Source organism: Salvelinus alpinus, chromosome 5 (genome assembly GCF_045679555.1).
Source record: "Salvelinus alpinus chromosome 5, SLU_Salpinus.1, whole genome shotgun sequence".
Classification (NCBI taxonomy): Eukaryota; Metazoa; Chordata; class Actinopteri; order Salmoniformes; family Salmonidae; genus Salvelinus; species Salvelinus alpinus.
In genome coordinates, this window is record NC_092090.1 from 49,091,796 (window position 1) to 49,105,525 (window position 13,730).

The 13,730-nt window shown below is 43.6% G+C and overlaps 1 protein-coding gene across 1 annotated transcript in view; it reads left to right on the forward strand.

Moving 5' to 3' along the window:
- LOC139575304 (SH3 and multiple ankyrin repeat domains protein 2-like) overlaps positions 1–13,730 on the forward strand; it is a 182,972-nt gene that overhangs the window by 98,502 nt on the left and 70,740 nt on the right. The window contains exon 15 of the mRNA XM_071400252.1: positions 11,886–11,968. Within this exon, the coding sequence (XP_071256353.1) occupies positions 11,886–11,968 (83 nt within the window). The remainder of the gene's footprint in view (positions 1–11,885; positions 11,969–13,730) is intronic.

Below are 13,730 nucleotides of genomic sequence, written 5' to 3' on the forward strand. Positions count from 1 at the left end.
ACTAGTCACACTGTCTATGTGCATATATATATACACTACAGTTCAAAAGTTTGGGTTCACTTAGAAATGTCCTTGTTTTTGAAAGAAAAGCACAGTTTTTGTCCATTAAAATAACATCAAATTGATCAAAAATACAGTGTAGACATTGTTTTTTTTTTTTATAATATGTTTATTATTTTCCAATAAAAATAAAGTAAAAAAGACAGCAATACAAACAATGACATTCATTGTACTGTTGAATGGGATGGCCAGTTTAGAGGACAAAACAAAAGTTAACTCACACATACACAAAATAAAACAAAATCCTATTAGGTGGTACATGTATAAGAAGACAGCATATAGTCATTACAAGCAGTGTAGTTCAGCCAAAAATAAATATTGAGTGGAGTACAGCACAGAGTAGCAGCAGATCGTCAGCCCAGTTATGAAGCGGGGCTAGACCATTTATCCAGTATCGGCTGCCATATTTTGTAAAACAATGGACTTCTATTGGAGGTGTTGTATCGAATCTTTTCCATATGTATTACATTCCCTAAATCCCGTAACCACATTTCAAAGGTAGGTACAGTCTCCAATTTCCAAAATTGCAATATGAGCCTTTTGGCTAATAGAGTACACAGAGAGACAGCTTTCCCTTCCTGGTTATTCCCATCAACTGTACCAAACAGAGCGATCAATGGGTCTGGGGCTAGAACTCTATCAAAGGCCTTAGATAAGTAATCAAAAATGAGAGCCCAGTAAGCATGTAATTTAGGGCATGTCCAGAATAAGTGGGTCAACGTCCCCTCATCCTGCTTGCACCTCTCACACAGTGGTGAGGTGTCCGGGAATATTTTATGCAGTTTTACTTTTGAGTAGTGTAACCTGTGTATCACCTTAAACTGTACAAGGTTGTGTCTGGCATTCACTGAACTGTGGTTTATATTCCTGAGAGCTTCTATCCAGTCCTCATTTGAGATTTCTGAACCAAGTTCTTGTTCCCAAGCCCTTTTAATGGTGTCTGTGGATACCTCTATGTGGGCCTGTAGCACATCATACAGTCTAGAGACCGACCCTTTTGAATGGGGTTTGACAAGTATCAAGCTATCTAATGTAGGACTATTGGGCTTAATGCCATACTGTGGGATATGTGTCCTTAAGAAATTCCTGATTTGGAGGTATCTGAAAAAATGTGTTGTTGGCATGTTGAACTTTGCCTGTAATTGTTGAAATGAAGCTAACTGACCATCTATGTATAAATTACCAATTGTTGTGAGCCCCTTCTCCCTCCACTGTGAAAACACCACATCATCCAATGCAGGGTGGAAAGCATGATTCAGGCTAATCGGGCTGTCTATGTAAACAGTGGGTATGTTAAGAAAATCCCTAATCTGTTTCCAGATCCTAAGCGTATGACAAATGACTGGATTGGAGTCATAAGTGGGTTTTTTCACATATGATGGGCTATTAACAAGTGCAGGGAGTGAGGAACGTTGACAGGAGGCCTGCTCGATCAAAAGCCATGAAGGCATATCCTTCTGTCTCATCGCAGGTAAACTTTCCCTCCAGAAAGACACAATGTTCAGATTAGCAGCCCAATAATACAGTTTGAAGTGAGGAAGGCCAAAGCCCCCCTCTATCTTGTACTTGCATAAATGCTTCTTTGAAATTCTGGCTGCCTTGTTATCCCATAAAAATGGAGTTACTATTGAATCCAGTTTCTTAAAATAGCTTTGTGGTATGAAATTGGGTAGACATTGGAAGAGGTAAAGAAACCTGGGTAGGACAACCATTTTAATAGCGTTTATACGACCAACCAAGGAAATAGGCAGAGTTTTCCAGAAATCTATATTTTGTTTAAGCTGATATATTTTCATGTCCCAATTCACTTTCAATAGCTGGTCAAGGTCTCTTGTCACTACAATGCCAAGGCTTGTGAACTTGTCCCTCACTGTTCTAAACGGGGTAGATTGCAGAAATTGCATATCCACAGGCCGTGATATTGGCATCAACTCACTTTTTTGCCAGTTTATCTTGTAGCCAGAGAAGGAGCCGAATGTGTTTATCAAGTTAAGTAATGGTGGAATAGAAGTTTTAGGCTTAGACAAAAACAAAAGAACATCGTCTGCATATAGGGAAATTTTGTGCTGTGTGTCTTTTATTTTAACAGAAGCTATATCGGCACATGCCCGAATGCGAGTAGCAAGGGGTTCCATGGCTATAGCGAAGAGAGCAGGCGAAATAGGGCACCCCTGTCGGCACCCCTTGAACAGGCGGAATGACTGCGACATTTCCTGATTGGTCACAACGGACGCCATTGGGTGTGCATAAATAATTCTTATCCAATTAATAAATTCCTTTCCAAATCCGAAATGCTCCAGAACCGACATCATATACTTCCACTCAATCTGATCAAACGCCTTCTCTGCATCAAGAGCTATTACCACTGCCTCAACTTTATGATCATGATACATTACGTTGAAAAGGCGTCTCAAATTGTAGTATATATGTCGGCCCGGGATAAAACCTGTCTGGTCAGGGTGTATGATGTCGGAAATATATTTTTTCAATCGGTTTGCCAATATCTTTGTCAACACCTTGTTTTCTATGGGGAGTAACGACACGGGGCGATACGACGACATCTCCATGGAATCTCTATCTTTTTTCAAGATCAGGGCTATTGTAGCCTCATACAGTGTTTGCGGGAGTTTGGTATTTTCTTTGGATTGTTGAAACATTCGCAGCATAAGTGGAGATAGACTAGCGCAGTACTTCTTATAGAATTCTATTACATATCCATCGGGCCCAGGGGCCTTGCTGTTTGGAAATTGTGCTATCGCTGTGTTAATTTCATCTAAGGTTATCCCTGCATCGAGTGCGGCAGCTGCCCCCCTGTCTAGTTTAGGAAGTTCACATTCAGCGAGAAAGCGTTCCATAGTTTGTGGATCAGTAGCATCGCATTTTGATTGGTATAGCTCTGAGTAAAACTGCGCAAAGCATTTATTAATGTCCTGCGGATCTGTTACTATTTTACCCTTCTTGTCTTTTATTTTGTGAATAGCTCTAGATGCTTGTACCTGCCTTAGCTGTCTTGCTAATAATTTATGTGGTTTGTCCCCCAGTTCAAAATAACTTTGTTGCGTTCTAGCAAGTAAAGAGCCCACCCGTTTCGAAAGGATGGTATTGTATTCATACTTTAACTTTGTGATCTTCTCAAGGACTGTATACGAGGAATTTGTCCTAAAAACGTTCTCCTGTTCCCCTAACTCTCTTTCAATTTCTCTCAGCCTAGTATTGGCACGTTTCTTCCTCTCTGATGTATAAGAAATAATGTAACCTCTAATCACCGCCTTTAGAGATTCCCAAAGGGTGGAGTCGTCAACATCCCCCGTGTCGTTAGTACTGAGGAAAAAGGCAATCTGCTCCTTCAAATACTGACAAAAAGCCTCATCTTTCAACAGGTATGCGTCTAAGCGCCACGATCGCCGACCTGTCGACATATTGTCGAGTTTCAGCACCATGGACAGAGGAGAGTGGTCCGTAATTAGAATGGGGTGATAGGTAACCGACTCAGCTGCTGAAATTAGTTTGGAGTCCAACAAAAAATAGTCAATTCTGGAATATGATTTATGAACTGATGAAAAGAAAGAATAATCCCTGTCTGTTGGGTGCGTCAGTCTCCAAATATCGACAATGTTAAGGTTTGTCATCAATGTATTTAGACAGACACTGGCATTTGATTGTTGAAGTGACCTTGATAGCTGTTTATCTAAAAGAGGATCTAACGTACAGTTAAAGTCACCTCCAACAATAACACTTGTATCCGAGATATTTGGTATGGCCTTAAATACCCTTTGACAAAATAATGGATCATCGAAGTTGGGTCCATATAAATTGACCAAGGTTATTGGTTTTGAATTCAGTGTACCAGCCACAATAATATACCGACCATTAGGATCTGAAATCGAGGTTGAGTAAACAAAAGGAATGTTTTTCCTTATCAGGATTGCTACCCCTCTCGCTTTTGCATCAAAGTTAGACTGGTATATCTGACCGATCCAGCCGACTCGTAGCTTGGCCTGCGCGGAGCGTTTAATATGAGTTTCTTGAAGAAGCACTATGTCAGCACCCAGTGATTTAAGATGAGAAAAAACCTTAGCTCGTTTCACGACATGCCCTAATCCATTACAGTTCCAGCTGACTATCTTTATTCCACCTGGTCTACTCTGTGCTCGGTCACTATGTGGCATTTCTTATTTTAAAGCAAATTGCTGCTGTCAAACAAAACCCTGAAGAAAAACGTCCCGCCGTGCGGGAGCTTGTCATGCCACCTGTACTAATAAACGTGAACATAAAACACAGACCCCATCCCCCCTCCCGTCCCTCCACCCGTCCCTTTACTGAGTGACTTCCCCAAACGAAGCGCTCCTTGACTAACACACAAACCTTAGGGTGTCTAGACATAAAGCTTGAACTAACTCGTCGTCTATAGATGCTCCGCATATAAACTAATATTAAATAACACTTAACTTAACTCTCACGTTAGGGGGTGAGTGGCGTTAAAACATGACATGCCAAACAATGCTATATTAGCCACAACATCTCACCTATCATATAAGTCCCAATTTCTGATCTTCTGATCGAAAAGACATAGGCCGGAAATTCAATTCACACACATTCCTGGCCTGTATTTGGCCATTTAGCCTGCTGGCACAGCCGTTCTGTATCCTCAGCCGGGGAGCTTGCTTGTCAAGAACAGATCGGCCTCTTTTGCGTTGTCAAACGTACGTGTTGATCCCTCGACTGTCACCTTAAACCGGGCTGGGAAGAGGAATCCATATCGGATGTTGGCCGCCCTGCATTTGTTGCGTACCTCATCATACTCTTTCCGTTGGTTCCTCACCTCCAAGGTAAGATCTGGGTAGAAAGACACCCTGGCTCCGTTGTAGTTAAGGGGGAACTTTTGACTAGCCAGCTTGAGGATGAGATCCCTGGTGTGGGGATAGTGCAGCCTTACAATGAATGGCCTTGGTGGCCCGCCCTTGGCCGGCTTCGTTGCCTGTGCTCTGTGTGCGCGGTCGATCAGGATGGCCGTTTTGAAGTGTTCACTCCCCAGCAATGCCGGTATCAGCTCCGAGACAAATTCAGTGGGTTTCCCTTTCTCAGTGTCCTCCTGGATCCCACATATTCGGATGTTCTGGCGTCTTGAATGCGACTCGAGCATTTCCAGTCGGGCCTTCAGGGTTTTGTTGTCATTTTTGAACGTTGCGCACTGTTTCTCTATGTCCTGTAGCCTGGCCTCGTGATCGATTGTCGTCTGCTCAACCTCGTGCACCCTTCCCTTAGTTGCCTTCACAGTTTCGGCCAAAGTCCCAATACTCTTTGAGATATCAGCCAACCTTGTGTCCACCTTCTTGCTTAGTGCGTTTATGGCAGCCAGTATGTCACTTTGAGTAGGTTCTGTGGGGAACTCTTGGAAGCTAGCCTCTTCAGCTAGCTCCTCGTGGGTCGGCGACGTTGAAATTGGTTCGTTGTCTATCTCATTCCAATTATCTTGTTTAGCGCCCCCTTTTTTGTTGCCTTTTCCTTTTTTCATATTTGTTTGAAGTTATAGGTTGTGAGAGGTTAAGATAAATATTAATTTGTTTCAAAATTGAGCGGAGCTCTAGCAATGCACGTCTACTCCATAGCACGCTCTCTAGCGCCCCCCAGTGTAGACATTGTTAATATTGTAAATGACTAGTGTAGCTGGAAACGGCTGGAAACATCAGTCTCAACGGCAACAGTGAAGAGGCAACTCTGGGATGCTGGCCTTCTTGGCAGAGTTGCAAAGAAAAAGCCCTATCTCAGACTGGCCAATAAAAAGAAAAGATTAAGATGGGCAAAATAACACAGACACTGGACAGAGGAACTCTGCCTAGAAGGCCAGCATCTTGGAGTCGCCTCTTCACTGTTGACGTTGAGACTGGTGTTTTGTGGGTACTATTTAATGAAGCTGCCAGTTGAGGACTAGACACTCTAATGTACTTGTCCTCTTGCTCAGTTGTGCACCCGGGCCTCCCACTCCTCTTTCTATTCTGGTTAGAGCCAGTTTGCGCTGTTCTGTGAAGGGAGTAGTACACAGTGTTGTACGAGATCTACAGTTTATTGGCAATTTCTCGCATGGAATAGTCTTCATTTCTCAGGACAAGTATAGACTGACGAGTTTCAGAAGAAAGTTATTTGTTTCTGGCCATTTTGAGCCTGTAATCGAACCCACAAATGCTGATTCTCCAGATACTCAACTAGTCTAAAGAAGGCCAGTTTTATTGCTTCTTTAATGAGAACAACAGTTTTCAGCTGTGCTAACATAAGTGCAAAAGGGTTTTCTAATGATCAATTCGACCTTTTAAATGATAAACTTGGATTAGCTAACACAACGTGCCATTGGAACACAGGAGTGATGGTTGCTGATAATGGGCCTCTGTACGCCTATGTAGATATTCCATTAAACATCAGCCGTTTCCAGCTACAATAGTCATTTACAACATTAACATTGTTGACACTGTAGTTCTGATCAATTTGACGTTATTTTAACAGACCAAAAATGTTTATATTCTTTCAAAAACAATGACATTTCTAAGTGACCCCAAACTTTTGAACGGTAGTGTACATACAGTTGAAGTCGGATGTTTACATACACTTAGGTTGGAGTCACTAAACTCGTTTTTCAACCACTCCACAAATTTCTTGTTAACAAACTATAGTTTTGGCAAGTTGGTTAGGACATCTACTTTGTGCATGACAAGTCATTTTTCCAACAATTGTTTACAGACAGATTATTTCACTTATAATTCACTGTATCACAATTCCAGTGGGTCAGACGTTTACATACACTAAGTTGACTGTGCCTTTAAACAGCTTGGAAAATTCCAGAAAATTATGTCATGGCTTTAGAAGCTTCCGATAGGCTAATTGACATAATTTGAGTCAATTGGTGGTGTACCTGTGGATGTATTTCAAGGCCTACCTTCAAACTCAGTGTCTCTTTGCTTGACATCATGGGAAAATCAAAATAAATCAGCCAAGACCTCAGAAAATATTATTGTAGACCTCCACAAGTCTAGTTCATACTTGGGAGCAATTTTCAAACGCCTGAAGGTACCACGTTCATATATACAAACAATAGTATGCGAGTATAAACACCATGGGACCACGCAGCTGTCATACCGCTCAGGAAGGAGACATGTTCTGTCTCCTAGAGATGAATGTACTTTGGTGCGAAAAGTGCAAATCAATCCCAAAACAACAACAAAGGTCCTTATGAAGATGCTGGAGGAAACAGGTACAAAAGTATCTATATCCACAGTGAAACGAGTCCTGTATTGACATAACCTGAAAGGCCACTCAGCAAGGAAGAAGCCACTGCTCCAAAACCGCCATAAAAAAGCCAGACTACGGTTTGCAACTGCACATGGGGACAAAGATCGTACTTTTTGGAGAAATGTCCTCTGGTCTGATGAAACAAAAATAGAACTGTTGGCCATAATGACCATCGATATGCTAGGAGGAGAAATGGAGAGGCTTGCAAGCCGAAGAACACCATCCCAACCGTGAAGCACGGGGGTGGCAGATCATGTTGTTGGGGTGCTTTGCTGCAGGAGGGTCTGGTGCACTTCACAAAAAAGATGGCAACATGAGGAAAGGAAAATTATGTGGATATATTGAAGCAACATCTCAAGACATCAGTCAGGAGGTTAAAGCTTGGTCGCAAATGGGTCTTCCAAATGGACAATGACCCCAAGCATACTTCCAAAGTTGTGGCAAAATGACGTAAGGATAATAAAGTCACGGTATTGGAGTGGCCATCACAAATCCCTGACCTCAATCCCATAGAAAATCTGTGGGCAGCGCTGAAAAAGCGTGTGCGAGCAAGGAGGCCTACAAACCTGACTCAGTTACACCAACTCTGTCAGGAGGAATTGGCCAAAATTTACCCAACTTATTGTGGGAAGCTTGTGGAAGGCTATCTGAACCGTTTAACCCAAGTTAAACAATTTAAAGGCAATGCTACCAAATACTAATTGAGTGTAAGTAAACTTCTGACCAACTGGGAATGTGGTGAAAGAAATAAAAGCTGAAATAAATCATTCTCTCTACTATTATTCTGACATTTCACATTCTTAAAATAAAGTGGTGATCCTAACTGACCTAAGACAGGGAATTTTTACTCGGATTAAACGTCAGGAATTTAAATGTAAATATATTAGTTTAAATGTATTTGGCTAAGGTGTATGTAAACTTCCGTCTTCAACTGTATGTATATATATATATATATATATATATATATATATATATATATATATATATATAGAGAGAGAGAGAGAGAGACAGTGTGACTAGTGTGGCATACTAATTTGCTAAAGTTTGTCTTGTAGAACTAAGAGCAGATTTAGCCCTTGGTTCACTCCAGACTTTACTTGCACTTGACCAGCACAAAAACATCCTGTGGTGTACTGCATTAGCATCGAATAGCCCACGCGATATGCAACTTTTCAGGGAAGTTAGGAACCAATATACACAGTCAGTTGGGAAAGCAAAGGCTAGCTTTTTCAAACAGAAATTTGCATCCTGTAGCACAAATTCCAAAAAGTTGTGGGACACTGTGAAGTCCATGGAGAATAAGAGCACCTCCTCCCAGCTGCCCCCATTATTGAGAATTTTAATAAGCATTTTTATACGGCTGGCCATGCTTTCCACCTGGCGGCCCTTTCCCCGGCCAACAGCTCTGCACCCCCCTCAGCAACTTGCCCCCCCCCCCCCCCGCTTCTCCTTCACTCAAATCCAGATAGATGATGTTCTAAAAGAGCTGCAAAATCTGGACCCCTACAAATCAGCTGGGCTAGTGTAACGGATGTGAAATGGCTAGCTAGTTAGCGGGTACGCGCTAGTAGCGTTTCAATCAGTTACGTCACTTGCTCTGAAACCTAGAAGTAGTGTTGCACCTTGCTCTGCAAGGGCCGCGGCTTTTGTGGAGCGATGGGTAACGACGCTTCGTGGGTGACTGTTGTTGATGTGTGCAGAGGGTCCCTGGTTCGCGCCCGTGTCGGGGCGAGGGGACGTACTAAAGTTATACTGTTACACTAGAAAATATGGACCCTCTCTTTCTAAAATGATCCGCCGCAATTGTTGCAACCCCTATTACTTGCCTGTTCAACCTCTCTTTCGTATCGTCTGAGAACCCTAAAGATTGGAAAGCTGCCGTGGTCATCCCCCTCTTCAATGGGGTGACACTCTAGACCCAAACTGTTATAGACCTATATCCATCCTGCCCTGCCTTTCTAAATTCTTCGAAAGCCAACTTAACAAACAGATCACCGACCATTTCGAATCCCACCGCACCTTCTCTGCTATGCATTCTGGTTTCCGAGCTGGTCATGGGTGCACCTCAGCCACGCTCAAGGTCCTAAACGATATCATAACCGCCATCGATAAAAGACAGTATTGTGCAGCCGTCTTCATCGACCTGGCCAAGGCTTTCGACTCTGTCAATCACCGCATTCTTATCGGCAGACTCAACCGCCTTGGTTTCTGAAATGACGGCCTCACCTGGTTCACCAACTACTTCTCAGATAGAGTTCAGTGTGTCAAATCAGAGGGCCTGTTGTCCGGAACGATCGCTGCCCCCACCCACCCGCCCGACTAGCATCACTACTCTGGACGGTTCTGACTTCAAATATGTGGACAACTACAAATACCTAGGTGTCTGGTTAGACTGTAAACTCTCCTTCCAGACTCACATTAAGCTTCTCCAATCCAAAATTAAATCTAGTCGGCTTCCTATTTTGCAACAAAGCCTCCTTCACTCATGCTGCCAAACATACCCTCATAAAACTGACTATCCTACCGATCCTTGACTTCGGCGATGTCATTTACAAAATAGCCTCCAACACTCTACTTAGCAAATTAGATGTGGTCTATCACAGTGCCATCCGTTTTATCACCAAAGCCCCATATACTACCCACCACTGTGATTGTATGCTCTCGTTGGCTGGCCCTCGCTTCATATTCGTTGCCAAACCCACTGGCTCCAGGTCATCTATAAGTCTTTGCTAGGTAAAACCCCACCTTATCTCAGCTCACTGGTCACCATAGCAACACCCACCCGTAGCATGTGCTACAGCAGGTATATTTTACTGGTCATCCCCAAAGCCAATTCCTCCTTTGGCCGCCTTTCCTTTCAGTTCTCTGCTGCCAATGACTGGAACGAATTGCAAAAATCACTGAAGCTGGAGACTTATATCTCCCTCACTAACTTTAAGCATCAGCTGTCAGAGCAGCTTACCGATCACTGTACCTTTACACAGCCAATCTGTAAATAGCCCACCCAACTACCTCATCCGCATATTGTTATTTATTTTGCTCTTTGCACCCCACTATCTCTACTTGCACATCATCATCTGCACATCTATCACTCCAGTGTTAATGCTAAATTGTAATTATTTCGCCACTATGGCCTATTTATTGCCTTACCTCCCTAATGTTACTACATTTGCACCCACCTTATATAGATTTTTCTATTGTGTTATGGAATGAACGTTTGTTTATCCCATGTGTAACTCTGTGTTGTTGATTTTGTCGCACTGCTTTGCTTTATCTTGGCCAGGTCGCAGTTGTAAATGAGAACTTGTTCTCAACTGGCCTACCTGGTTAAATAAAGATGAAATAAAAATAAATAAATAATAATACATCTGCCATAAGAGCTGGGATTAGGGGGGAATGAAAGGCACATATTGAATTTTCATTTGGCACTAGACACTTATCTCACAATCTCCATCATTTTCTCCTTATATATAGTATTTAGATATAGTATATATAGTTTCAGCAGCAGATGTGGCAGGTAAAGGGTATATAGCAGTACTGCTGGTAGCCTGGTAGCCCTACTGTGGTGTTGATGGGGCTGTATTGCTTGGACCACGTCATTGCTGCTGGTAGATTTAGTTTTTTTCTGGAAGTTATAGAGTCTGAGAATTTAATAGCCTGATTGAATGTGGCTGTGACTGACGTGGTGGCATTCTGTTTTTGCAGTATGAGTGCACAGGTTGGAGTTATCACCTTTGTTCCCAATCTCATTTGGAGTCAGGCTGAGGAAAGAGGATCCAACAAAAATATATGTCAACGCCCCATCCGTTATTTTAAACCACAGCAATCAAAACGAAATAAACATAATTACCTGAATATCTTTCTCTCCCTGTCTGTTTCGCTCATCACGTTGCTTGGGCGCATCTGGCGCCTTGGATTACATAATGAAAAATGTCATGCAAGCGCATGCGGGCTGCGTCCCTCTCTGTGTCATCCACCGCCACCCCACGCCACTGAGTGAGAGGACACCCACCTCTCGACTCCAGTGAAAGGGTCAACACTAACGCATGGCCTCCTGTCGTCGTGCCCGCGCACTGCCATGCTGGTCACTCTCTCTCTTTTCTCTCATCCGTTACGCGCACTCCTCGCCTAGGACTATTTTAACTGCCTGCCAACCTCCGTTCCGTTTCTCTCCCCCTCCTCCGCGCCAAGCCACGCTTTCATCATCATTTATTTAGTCGGTAATGCTGCTTCTATCCGACGTCACGCTTCGACTTAGTCGCCAGCTCTGGCCTCCGCGTGTCGCTCTCCCGAGTGGTTTTCGGCGGCAGAGGATAGGAGAGGAGCGGCGGCGGCTTTTCTGGAGATGCGGGCGCCGGACTGCCACTGCCAGCGTTGTCGCGCACTTCATTTGAGCTAAAAGGGGCCGAGGCAAGGAGCCCCTCCATCGGGGGCTGCCCAGAGTAGCTTACCGCGATGAACCTGCACTCGGTGCGGGCGGCTGTGGCCATGATGCGGATGATGGGCTGTAATAACGGGGGCTTTGCGCGGCATTTTCTCCACAGCGACTGCGTGGTCGACGAGAAGACGGTGGTCTTGACCAAGAAGGAGAATGAAGGCTTCGGCTTCGTGCTGCGAGGGGCCAAAGGTAAGAGGCTACCCTGGTGTCTCCCACCTTCTCCTTCTCCTTTTCTCATGGTCACTGTATATGTATGCACTGCACATTAAACCAGATAATAACAGCCTATGTATTTGATCTATGTCTCTATATGATAAAACGTTAATGAGATTAAAATGGTTTTGCCCACCTGATGTAACCACAGGAACCCCTCCACTCTGTATGGCGGTCACCTATAGCCTACTGTATAATGTAAACAACTGTCTGTCTGTCTGTCTGTCTGTCTGTCTGTCTGTCTGTCTGTCTGTCTGTCTGTCTGTCTGAGCATCAACATCAATGTCTAGCCAGCCAGGCACCACACACACACACACAAAGACTAACAGCACTTCTGTCCACCTATCTAGAACAGAGCCCTTCATGGGTCCAAATAGTTGGACCCGTTCCGAAATGGACCTGGGGCTTTCCCATCTTCATAAATACATGTTTTAAATATAGAGACCTGTTCCCGAACAACTAGACCCGTTCCTTATAGATCTGGTCGGATCCAGACCCGGACGGATCCGAGGGAGAGAAGCAGCAGAAAAGTCAATTTTAAACTCCTTTTTTAACCAGAGCTTTTTTTAAACAAGCATTTTCGCTACACCCGCAATCTGCTAAAAGTGTATGTGACCAATACAATGTGATTTGATTTAAAGCACAAGGAAGAGGGGGTAGAGAGAGGTGACGCTCTAGCAGGTGCCGTTCTGTGTGTGTAGGCTACTTTGAGTGTGAGTGAGTGACACGGGAACAGGGAGGAGGGAGGGAGAGAGAGACAGCAACCAACTAAGCCGACGCGCTGTAGTAAACTAATAGCTGCCATAGCTAAGTTATTTATCATCCAATATGATTCTGAGTAGCTGTCTTGACTGCATTAAACCGGGTGAATCTAGTTAAGCTTGCCAGCTAGCTAGGCTAATTGAGGCTGCGAGCACTTTCTCATTTTACACAGTTACAAACAACAACAACAACAACTCCATTCAGAATATAAAGTAGTAGCCTAACTTTTAATTCCATCACTTTAATTGCATCTTCCATTGATTAATATCTCATAACTTATGGCCCACATGGAGGCTCTATGACTGTAGCCTATTGCCGCGTTGATGACTTATGATTGGCCGACAATTGCCACATGCGCCACTCTGGTGGAAAATCAAAGAGCAGAAGGAAGAATTATACAAAATTCCTCTCTCTACTGCAGCAGTCACTTTCAGATCTATATGGGTCCTTCCTGACAAGTCTGTCAAAATTACACATACCCTGAGACCCGTGACAATCGTATCAGATCCTACCAGACCCTTGACATTATTTAGAATTCTGGATCTCGGGTGTTCGGCTCCAGGTGGATCTGTGAAGACCTCTAATCTAGAGCACGTACTTGCAAATGCACATACACACACACACACATCAATATCAGCCTGCGTTTAGGACATGTTGTCAGGACATTAGTGCGATTGTCCACACATCATTTGATGTTCCACCCCTCATGTGATGCTGTCTAAAAATAGCCCGCCGAGCGGCTGTTTTGGCTTCTATGACGATTACAGCCATGTCATAATCCACACTGTCAAAATGCTGCGAGGTGGCATATTCTCATTGGTCTGCACTGTCGAGAGGTGCACTTTCTTTTTTAGAGACATAGATAGAGGAAGAAAGTGACAGAGGGAGGAGAGTAATTTAGCATAAAAAAACAACAAGCCGAATGTACTAGTGTTGTTCTGACACTGCCATCACCCAAGGGAACTGAGCCAGCCCT